We start from the raw sequence: 12,091 nt of genomic DNA on the forward strand, positions 1-12,091 counted from the left end.
GTATCTTTAAGATAAATTTTATGTACTGCATTTTGAGAATAGTACATTAAACATTCTAAATGCTATTCGTCAAACTGTAACCCCTAGAGTCTGTGTGCAGGCTGGTCTTTTCAAGAAACCCATTGCCCTCAGCACGTACATCTCATTTCCTGTAAGGGACTGTATCCTTTGCTTCCTGTTGGTAACAGTCAGTTGTGACTCAGGTCAGCAGATTCCAGGGATGGACAGCTATCCTGGGGCACAAGGACCTGCGTCTGGAGGTGAACGCCTCTGCCCTTTAAGATTCTGTGCCGGGGCTTCCCTGGTGGCGCAGTGGTTGAGAGTCCACCTGCCGATGCAGGGGACACGGGTTCATGCCCCAGTCTGGGAAGATTCCACATGCCGCGGAGCGGCTGGGCCCGTGAGCCATGGCCTCGGAGCCTGTGCTCCGCAACGGGAGAGGCCACAACAGTGAGAGGCCCGCGTACCGCAAAAAAAAAAAAAAAAAACACAAAACAGTAAAAAAAAGAGAGTCCTCTTAAGCAATGTGGTAAGACTTCACTGAAATAAAGAGGATACCCTTGAATCATCATGCAGATTTCAGAAGGCATTATACATTAAACCCTTAATTTAGAAAGCCATTCCAAATATATCAAAAAGCAAAATTGTAGCTGTCGTCCTACAAACAAAGTTTTGTTCACAAGTCTCTTAGTTGTTCTTTCGGGTAACAAAGTGTCTTCTGAACTAAACTATGAGGCAATGAATTCATTGAAGGGGCCACCTCCTCAATTCCCGATTTTCAACCGTCAGCTGTGAGTATTTTTAAACACATCCTCTGTAGAGACAGACCAGCTACAACCTACAGAGAACCTGCGGATTCACAAAAGGCTGCTTCGCGTTCCCGCAGCATCTCCATGGCTGTCACCCAGTCCGCCTAGCGCTTGAAACACCCAAATGCTCCACCACATTTTAAGTGAAAATGGATTATCAGTAAAATCAAAAACTGGGCCCACAAACTAATCAAAGACAAAAGTGTAAACATTAACATTCCATACAGAATTAAAATGTCTTCTAATGTCAAACATCAAGGCTTAGAAGAATCTCATGCCCAGTAAAAACTACCGTTGAACCTGGCAGCAAACTGATTGCATCGTACCTTTGCATCTGCTAAACACTTTAAACAAAGTTGACAAAGGCTGTGCACTGTCAAAAACTCACTCGCTTTCCTTTGACAAATTTGGTGGATGGGACAAGAATGGGCTCCCGCCATGACGGCGGTGCTGCAGCCGCACTGAGGTCGAAACCTCCAGGGTCCTGCTCCAGCCAGCAGCAACCACGAGGCCTGTGACTCGGTTGGGAACTCCTTCCAACCAGAGACGTACAGATGGATGATTAGGTACGATTCTGAGGCCCAACAGGAGAGGCCTCACCACAGCCCCTTCCCTAGCTGATCCCAGGCAACTGGCCGGAGCCAGTGGGCGCACTGCTCAAACGGTGGGGAGACCCGGGCGGTATGGATTTCCAGGTGGGAAGCCAAGAGTCTACTTAGAGGTAAGTGAGGCTGCAGATGTCAGACACCCCATAATAGAGGTGGAACGGCCGTCCGGCATGTAGGTACTGAGCTGGAAGACAGGTCTGAGACAGAGGTTAGACAGCGAGGCCGTGGGCGGGAGAGACCCCAGGCACAGGCTGCACACATGAAGGACAAGCCCTCGACACAGCACATGGTGGGTAAACTTCATCAATGTGGCATAGGAGGGACAATGTACCAATGACCTAACCTTCAATGTTTAGCCCAGAGCACTGTCTTAAAAAGTATATGTGGGAGGGCTCCCCTGATGGCGCAGTGGTTAAGAACCCGCCTGCCAATGCAGGGGACATGGGTTCGAGCCCGGGTCTGGGACGATCCCACATGCCGCGGAGCAATGAAGCCCGTGGACCACAACTACTGAGCCCACATGCCACAACTACTGAGCCCACGCTCCAAAACAAGAGAAGCCACTGCAGTGAGAAGCCCGCACACGGCAACGAAGAGTAGCTCCCGCTCGCCGCAACTAGAGAAAGCCCGCGCACAGCAATGAAGACTCAACGCAGCCAAAAATAAATAAATAAAATAAAATAAATTTTTAAAGAAAGTATATGTGGCAGAAAAGTACAGAGTAGAAAGAGTACTAGGTTCAACAATAAACCCAATGCTAACACCAAAATACGCAGAAATCCTCACTCAAGGCCAGAATAATCAGGGTGACACATTTCTGCTATAGGTGCTTTTTGGTTGGTTGGTTTGGGGTTTTCTTTTCGCAAAAGGTTCTAGCATAAAAATGTCACATTTCTAACCAAAATATACTAGAACCTGTAACACCTTGTATCAGTCCTTCTGAAATTTCAAGTATAACACTTTTCAAAAGAATCTGACTTAGACCTTTGAATAAATTAAAAGTTTATAAAATGAGTGTCTGAAGCTCAGAGCTTTGCTTCTAAATAAATTAAAATCAGTGCTCTTTAAGTTAAAATGATGATGTTAGCCACAAAAGCTCAAAACTTGAAGTTTTGGAATCAATTTCCTATCAACAGCAACTCCTATAATTTTTCCATCTTCCACATGAAATGGGGTAAACTGTTCAATTCAGCACAGGACGCACATACTAAGTGTAGCAGTTTACTTTTTAAATGTACTAAATTACTACGCTATTTAATAGGCCAGCAGCATCAGGTTATATCACCCTGCTGTATGTCATATGCTCTATTGCCTCCAGTTTTATTTTTCCTTTGAGGCTCTTTTCACGACTGAGATGAAGCCATTACACAAAGGACCATGAGCTCCCCGAGTTCCCGGCGCTCAGCCCGAGCCTGGGGCTTGGACCTTCAGCACATGCTTTTGCTGGAAGGGCAATGGTAAGGATGTGATGGGAGGACAGCAGGAGAAAGGATACAGGAATAAAAATCACTCACTGCTGATAAGCTAGTAATCTGCTGCTGCATCTGTCATGGGGATCCTGAAAATAGGTGTGCACCTGCTCTTCTGTTTATACCTGGAAGAGAATGAAATATGATCCATCATTTTGTTTCCCTTTCACTACAACTAAAGATTCTACCTTTAAAAAACTTGAAAATAAAAAAAAGGTTTTCATGCCACTTAATAATCATATTTTACTAACACTAAAGGAATAAGCGCAGCTGTAAGCACGAAAGGCGCGTCACACGCGACCCCTCCATCAAACCACAAGGACACCTGGATGCACAGCAAATACAGAGCAGGGATGGGAAGCGAGCACGCTGGTCTCGGGAAGAGGAAAGCGAGGGGGGGAGCGGGGCTCAGAGGGGAGGCCTCCAGTTTTCTCTGCAAGGTTTCGTTTCCTCAAAAAGTTTTGAAAACAAAGACAGTAAAGCATTAATATCTGCCAAAGTCAGGTGTGGCCAGGCAGGTGTTCAGTAGCCCACACAAACGTTCATCTGTGGATATATATGAAATATTCTGCAATTTCAACTTATTATAAACAGTAATGGTTCTACATACGAAATGAGTTAAATATATTGCTGAACCAGGGTGATGACCCCCTTTCCTGAGCACTGGCCACTGGCAAGATCACCCCAAGCCCAGGGACGGCCCTACAGGGAAGCTCCACGTGTGGAAAAGGGGGATTTCTGGTAACGGGAGGCTATTATCACATTTTGGATGGCATTTGTAAATGTAAACGCTTATTTACACATAACTCCTTGTTGCAATGAGGCACCCCGAGTCCAGAGAGGACAGGCCCGAGAGGAGATGACTGCCTTCATGCGGCGCCTTTGCTGGTGTCGATGTGATGCTCGAGCGGCTGAAACTCAAGGCCGAGGACGACAAAATAAACGCGTCTATGTAATAAAACTGCACAGACTGTACAGGCTTAGGAAATGTCTTTGCCCTGCAATGAAAATCAGTAATCATTACTAACAAAATAAATGTCAGTAAAAACTCTACTGCTCTAAACATGAAATCCTTTCATCTTAACACCAAACATCTATTTATTCTAACTGTATAGAATGTACTTTGTTAGAACCAGCTTAGTTTTTGGTTTTTCTTCCTGACTTTCTAAAAGATGTTACATGATTAAATTTTACTGTAATGAATGTTTTGAATTCTGGCCGTTTAAAAACTCTAAAATAACTGGGCAGTAAACATATTCAAGCCAAAATTCTAAACCTGTTTTAAAACATAGTTCTGAGGTGTCTGCTGCCTCATTGCACAGCCCATGTCACAGGGTAGAAGCTGATAGGACTAAGGGCCTAAAACAAATTCCCTCTCTCTTCACTGCTGCCGAGCGCCTCACCCTGCAGAGGCCTGGGAATTAACCAACTTTCCCTTCCTGATTAGTTTCCCCAGGATTCAGTCCCTTTATACAAGACTCATAGAAAATAAATGCTAACAGCTTTCTTGAAAATATGCTTTTTGCCAGCACATAATCTGATGAATCGAAGCCGCGTCTCCTGTCATCACCTCTTTTCCGGTCATCTTCCTGTCCCCCTTTCCCATTCTATTTCCAAATGATCTCCTATAAGTTCACTGAAACACGGCATTTTTTTTCCCCAGAAGGTACTTCCTCCACATAGTATCCCTTGGGCATATTTTCATCTGTACTATAAAATCACGTTGAATTTATATTTAAATTATTCCAGTATTTTAGTATTAATTGCTATCATTTTTAGGCCACACAAACAAAAGGCTTATTTAACTGTGTGTACATATGTGCACGCATGCATGTACTTGTGTGCTGTGCACGCATGCGTGTCACGTATGTGTACACACACACGCACACCACGCACGCACACACAGAAGAAAGTCCTGAACCATCGATCAGTGTCACTGTGCTGCCCAGCTGCCCAGCCTCCTGGTTAGGGTAGGACACGGGGACCCTGGAGAAGCTCTGCCCGGACAGCGGACTGCCCGACAGTCTCCCTGGGGTCACCATTACCAGACGCAGTGCCGGCTCTGTCCTGCGGACCGACCACACCTTCAGCGTCCGTCCCAGGAAGCGGACAGTGCTCACTGCTCTGTCGTGACCTGAGTGGGACAGAGCAGGAAGGACCGAGTACCTTCGTCCAAAACACCAGAACCGCACCTCGTCCAGGAAGAAGTAACGCTGGAAGCCAGAGGCATTTCCGAGCCAAGCAACCCCGGGGAACCAACACCCAAGGAGGTGGATTTTACTTCATTTAAAGGCTAAATATGGTTTCTGAAGAAGGTGTTGAACTGTGACGTAACCCATCGGCTTGACCAGCAATTACAGCATCAGAATAATTAAACTTGCAGATAACGGACCGGTTATCACTTACTGCATCCATCCCCTCCTTTTACAGGAAAATAAGCGTCTGCTCAGGAAGGGACAGGCAGTACTGCCCAGGTCATGCCGCTGGCCAGCGCGACGGCCGTCCAGACGAGGGGTCCCGCGCCCCGTCGGCCCCAGCGCTGGGCTGCCCGGCCCGTCAGCTCCGTCCTGATGAAGCGGCCGCAAGCGCTGTGGCTTCTGTCTGGGCCCCGTCCCGCCCCGCCCTAGTGACCAACTCGAAAGGCCTTCACAGCGGCGGCGGGGAGGGGCACCCTTAAAGTCATCCCCAGACGCTGCCACCGCCTGCCACGCTGAGGAGCCCGTGCGGCGAGAGGCTTCTTGGAGGTGGGTTCTTGGAGTCTGGGAAATGAAACTGCCGTCCTGCGAGAAGGGGTGCCAAACGGAAAGGGCAGGGCTGGGCTGCCCACTAGACTCCGGCGGGTGCGCCGGCGGGCGACGGGGAGACACTCGCTCCAGAAAACCAGCGATGCTCCCTGTGCTGCAGCAAAGCTGCGCTTCTGAGCCGCTGCCACGCGCTGGGAAGGGCTCCAGCCCCACGTCCTGGGCGCCGTGATCCTGGGCGATCCAAGGCCTCAGATCTCCCGAGTCTGACACTTCGTGACTGAAATCGCAGGGCTAGGAGACATCCTTGCCGTCGCAAGGAGCCTGTGCTCACGTGGGCTCGGCGTGTGAATTACAGATGGTAATTTAGAGATCAGACAGTGACTTGCAACATCACCACATCACACCTGTCAGAAAACTAACAGGAAGAACTGGAAACCCCGGGAAAGATGCACACTGCAGCTCTGTGACATGCCCTCGAGAAAGCTGAGCGCTAAAGTGTACCGAGCAGAAAACTATCCGAAATGGCTCTGCTGCCCTCTGGTGTAAGTTTCCGGGAGCTTCGCCGAAGCACCAAGGCCGGAGAAGGGGCGGCACCTCGGCGCTTCCTCGGGACGCCGCGCCCCCGCGCCCCCCGCGCAGAGACGGCGCTGCGGCCCCCGCGTGGGCGCGGCGGGCCCGACACCGTCCCTTCGGACCTCCAGACGCGCCCCTGTCGCGCTGAGCGGCCTTTCCTCGCACGTCAAACGAGGGCGCTCGCACCACCCACCTCCCCAGGCGGCAAGAGGCCGCGGGGCCACGCGTGGTGGATTCAGCGGGGCACCCAGTCATCCACTGCGGAGCGGGACACCCTCCTCTCGTCCTCCCAGCCCTCCCACCACTGACTAGCATTCCTCCCCAGCTCCCGACGGCGTGGCTGCGGTACCCAAGCAGGCAGGGGCGCCGCGGAGCAGACGCCGTAAGGAGCCTGCCCGGCGCCTCAGGACAGATCCGCAACTCCCAGTGACAACAACGGGACCCCAACGGGACCTTCTCCTCCAAGCTCCGCCTGGGCACACGAAGGGCGGAGTCGGAGGCCTGTGCCGACGCGTGGCCTCGGGGTGAGCGCCGGGACCCCAGGGACCCCAGCCAGGACGCGCTTTCCTCTGTGTCCACGTGGCACACACGTCTTCTCTTCTCTCGCCTCCGAAGAAGACCGATGTGCCAGGTGTGGGCTGGGACGCGCTCTAGAAACAGAGTGAGCGACACAAAACCCAGGCCCGCAGTCTTCCCTCCCCCAGGGAGGAGGCTCCCGCCCGGCCGAGGAGCAGGACGGACGGTGGGTGGACAGGGACGGGGCGCGAGGTCCCCACCAACAGGAAGGGCAGCGGGAAGGGGGCCAACTCGGCAGCGCCCAGACAGATGAAGGACTCGAGACCCAGAAGCAAGAGTTCTCAGCTCAGTTGCATCCTTTTATAAGAATTCGTGTTCATACAATTCCATAATACTTAATGAAATTTTAATTACTTTAATCTGGCTTTACACCCCTTGCCCTCAGCCCGACATGAGAGGGGGTGGGGCCCCCAGGGACGCGTTCAGACCCACCCAGCCTGTCCCCGCGTCTGCCCGGTGCCAGGCGCAGGCTAAGAGGAGGCATGGGGCCGGGCTCCCCACGTCTCCGTGCCGGACAGCAGCGTGTGGTGGGAAATGACGTTCTAAAGCCTAAAGCATAAACACAGACCCTGTTAGCAAATTAAATATCATTGTGATCCGTGGTTTTCACACGGGACACACCACCTGCTTGTGCTCTCAGAGGTCAGGTCCTCCAGGAGGGAATTTTAACTTAGCACCTAATACTGACCACAATCAAACTATCCAGAACACACTTCTCCTATTTCCCTTAGACGATGATGGAAACAAAAACCCACTTTCCTGCCTTCCGGGTAAACGCTGAGAGACCAATCCTATTTTCAAAGCTGAACCGTATGCCCACTAACCAACTACCCGCATGGGGTAAAATGCTGTGCAGATAACAGGAAAGGGGGCTAATGATGACTCTTTTCCCCAAAATGGAAATAGAGCCCATTTTAAAATGCAAGCTGGACTATCTACTGCATTTTCTTAACTCAGCAGAAGCCCTTTTGCCAACAATAAAATCCACAGAGAGACGTCCACAACCAACGCAATCACCGTGGACACCCATCATGGGGGTTGCCCGGTGTACGTGCACAAGGGCCCCCAAGAGCGCACTCCCGACACAGGCACTGAGCCCGGCGGAGCCACGGGCCGTCCTGGAATTACATGGGCTAGAGGCTGGGTGGGTGAGGAAAAGAGACGCTGCAAGAAGCACAGCCCCCAGGCCCTGGTCTGCCCTTGGGAAGGGCCGCTCCTTCCCTCTGTCCGGAGCCGGCTGCAGACTCTGGGAAGAGCCGAGGCCGGGAACCCGGAGAGAGGCCAGGGCGTGCTCTCACCCACTGCCGGGTGTGGCCTCCCCACCGGCTGGGGCCAGTGACCCCTGGTTCCTCCTCTATAGTTCGCAAAAACGCACGGACTAGTGAAAGCTATTTTGCTTTTCGGCTGTTGCTACAATACCTACCGAGTGTAAGTTCTGAAGCAAGCAGCACAGGAGTCTCACGAAGAGGGGCGAGACCTCAAGGTTTAGGACCAGGAGCCTGCAGGTCCCAGTTACAAGGCCAAAGAGGCAGTGATTTTCACATCATTGCCCTCATCTCAAACCTGCCTGCTTAAAGAGGTTCTGTGCCTCGTTCCGTTCATAAAAATGTTTATTTACAAATGCTGCTAACTTCCAAACCATGTTTCTGTCCTGTCTGTAAGGCGACTTCACTCCCCCAAAACCTCGGGGCCCCTGCCACAAATATGCCCACGGTTCCGGTCTCACAGATTACACTCACACTTCTTGGTCTAGCGGAGCTCAGTGGAATCCGGTTTGTTAAATCTCATCATTTCATTCCCCAGTTCAAGCCATGGTTCTAGTCTGTCCTCGTCTTGAAGGGAACGGGAGTTGCACTTAGCAACTAATAACAGGACCATAATGAGGCCGAAACCATGCCCCATAGGGTTAAAAGGCCTGTCCAGAAACCATGCCCACAGGGTTAACAGCAATGGGTGACCAACAGAAACCCTCGAGCTCGTCCTACAGAACAGCAGGTGAGGGAAGAGCTGGTCAGGACCCTCACGGGTAACGCGTCCCGACCAAGCTCGCCTGATCTTTGACTCTCTAGCCAGCGCTATAGGTAACGCCTCTGACGTACGGGTTCCTTGGTTACTGGGGCTTCAGTCCCCAGCCTTGGGGAGCGAATCTGAGATGTGCTCTCCCGTCTCGTCATGAATAACCCCACGGCATCTCAGCGTCTGGCAAACGGACCTAGTTTGGTAACAAGGCCCACTCATAAATCCACATGAACTAAAATTCTACATTTTACCTGAAAAAACAGCAGGTGTCCCTGATCATCACTGAAGATCGTCATTGAAGACCAGGGACAAGTGGCTGACTAAGCCACAGGCCAGCTGCCGTCCATCTCCTGCTTAAAAACGTGAGAGGAGCTCCTTATAAATCATAACTCAGAGGAGCCACACTTGCAGCAGATAAAATGTAGAATCTCCAGTTAACCTGGTGCTCGTTTCCTCAGGTAGTGAGGAAGCCTGAAACAGGTAACAACACTTCCCCATCCCCGGCCACCGAGGGCCCGCCAGGTGCCTCACGTCATGGCCCGACTTCTACAGCGAGGAGCCTGAGGGCGGGGAGCCGAGGGTCACGCCCAGGACGCAGGTCTGAGCCCAGGCCGCCCACTCGACAGCTCTTGAGAGGCGTATGCTCGGCTAAGCCATTCCACGTGAACAGTTCCCTAAAACAAGGGAGAAATCAGTTATAGATCCAACATTCAAACTTGAGGGCCCACTTTTTAATCAAACACTCTGTAAGCAAGCACGTTGAGTATCACAAAAATACTCAGTTTCCTGATAACACTACATATCTAATTTCCTAAAATTATTCAAAACACGTCTTTGGCTAGAATTATATGAAAAACAGAAGGAAGTCAGCACAGTCATAAATAACCGTGAGCTTTAGGGATCTGCTCTGCACAGATGGCAAGCACTCATGGAGGTTAGGGTGAGGGGGTGCTGGTGCACGACAGACCCTGGGTTGGGAGCAAAGGCATGTTCTCACCTGTAAGCAAATCTAGGGAGCAGAAATGACGTTTACTTCTGAAAAGAAGAGCTCAGAGTGAAGCTGCCTGGATGAAAACTGCCTCCCGACTTCTTCCAAACCTCACCGAGAAAATTGCTGAGGTCCCAGAAAGGAATTAAAGGCATTCTGATGCACCTGACATCACGGTGCTGTCACGAGGCCAAGAGTGCCCGGCCCTGCGTGCCCTACTCCACCTGGGGGAGGAAGGGCTCAACCCACTGAGGAAGCAGAAGACCAGGCCTCCAGGGGGCAGCTGGTGGCTATCCTGCAGCTTCCCTTTGTCTATGAATAAGCCTCTATGTGCAGCCCTCCTGCCAGGCTCCCTTGGAGCTTATGAAGGAGACGGCCCCACACACGGAGTGCAGACCTGGACCCAGTGCTCGTGTTGCAGGAACTGCAGGGCACACACAGACGCTCTGGGCTAATTCTAATAACGTTCCAGGGGAAGTGAGTTTTGATTTTAATCTCGACTCAAACAATGTCATATAACTTCAAGTAACCAAGATTTTTAAAATCTGTTTAAAATGGAACAGTGGGCAGGTAAGAGACTCTTACAAATGCAGAGAAGCGTGGCTCCGGCTGGACTGTGCACCTGAATACTGAACACAGAGCACGGCAGCTCGGTCGTGGGCCACGGCAAACTGCCTGATGAGCCTGCTTGACAGAGGACTCTCCAAAGGGCACTCCTCACTTCAAGGAGGATAAGAGAAAATAATTGAGATAGTCCAAAGTGGCGTTAGAAATAAAAAATAAACCAGAAACAAGGTGAATGTTTCCCTATTTACATGTATAACTTTACTCCATAACATTTATATATATGTTTACATAAATTTATATATATATATACATAAACTCTTATTCAAAACCATGAAATACCACCTATATGCTGCCTACAAGAGACTTACTTCAGAGCTAAAGACATACACAGACTGAAAATGAGAGAATGGAAAAAGCTATTTCATGCAAAGGAAACTACAAGAACACAGGAGTAGCAGTAATCGTATCAGACAAAACAGACTTTAAAACAAAGGCTATAAAAAAAAACAAAGAATGGCATTATATAATGATAAAGGGAGCAATACAAGAGGATATTATACTCATTAACATATATGAACCCCATACAGGAGCTCCTAAATATATAAAGCAAATAGTAACAGATACAGAGGGAGAAATTGACAACAATACAATAATGGTAAGGACTTTAACACCCCACTGACATCAGTGGACAAATCATTCAGACAGAAAATCAATAAGGCAACATTAGTCTTAAATGACACAACAGAGCAGTTGGACTTAATAGATATCTACAACATTCCATCCAAAAACAGCAGAATACACGTTCTTTTCAAGTGCACATGGAACCTCCTCCAAGATAAATCACGTGCTGGGCTACAAAACAAGTCTCAACAAGAGACTGAGGACAGAAATTCTATCAGGCATTTCTTCCAACCACAATATCATAAAACTGGAAATCAATTACAGGAAGAAAAATGAGAAAAGCACCAACATGTGGAGACTAAGCAACATGCCACTAAAAAACAAATGGGTCAATAAAGAAATCAAAGAGGAAATCAGAAAATACCTCAAGACAAATGAAAATGGAAACACAACTTTCCAAAATCTATGCGATGCAGCAAAATAAGGTCTAAGAGGGAAGTTTAAAGTGACACAGACCTTCCTCAAGAAACAAGAAAATCTCAAGTAAACAGCCTAAACTTCCATCTAAAGGAATTAGAAACAGAAGAATAAACAAAGCCCAAAGTCAGCAAAAGAAAGGAGATAATAAAGATCAGAGAGGAAATAAATAAAATCGAGACCAAAAAACAATAGAAAGGATCAATGAAACGAGATTTTTTTTTAAAAGATAGAACAAAATTGACAAACCTTTAGCCAGACTCATCAAGAAGAAAGGAGAGAGGACCCAAATAAACAAAAAAAAGAAATGAAAGAGGAGAAATTAAAACCAATGCCACAGAGATAGAAAAAAACATTAGAGAATCCTCTAAACAGTTATGTACCAACAAACTGGACAACCTAGAAGAAATGGACAAACTTCTGGAAACATACAATCTTCAAAACCTGATTCAGGAAGAAATACACAATCTGAATAGATGGATCACTAGCAGTGAAATTGAACTTGTAATTTACAAACTCCCAGCAAACAAAAGTCCAGGACTGAACAGCTTCACGGGGGAATTCCACCAAACATATAAATAGCTAATACCTATCCTTCTCAAACTATTCCAAAAACTTGAAGAGATGAAACATTCCCAGA

General features: G+C 48.9%; 1 protein-coding gene across 1 annotated transcript in view; it reads right to left on the bottom strand.

The window, feature by feature from the left end:
• WDR27 (WD repeat domain 27) overlaps positions 1-12,091 on the bottom strand; it is a gene marked incomplete at its 3' end in the record, with an annotated part of 52,903 nt that overhangs the window by 6,678 nt on the left and 34,134 nt on the right. Inside the window, 5 exon segments of the mRNA XM_082668726.1 lie at positions 3,762-3,808; positions 3,811-3,875; positions 3,877-3,884; positions 4,932-5,099; positions 6,657-6,853. Of these exon segments, the coding sequence (XP_082524852.1) occupies positions 3,762-3,808; positions 3,811-3,875; positions 3,877-3,884; positions 4,932-5,099; positions 6,657-6,853 (485 nt within the window).

This window comes from Grampus griseus (genome assembly GCF_964374135.1).
Source record: "Grampus griseus genome assembly, chromosome: 13".
NCBI lineage: Eukaryota > Metazoa > Chordata > Mammalia > Artiodactyla > Delphinidae > Grampus > Grampus griseus.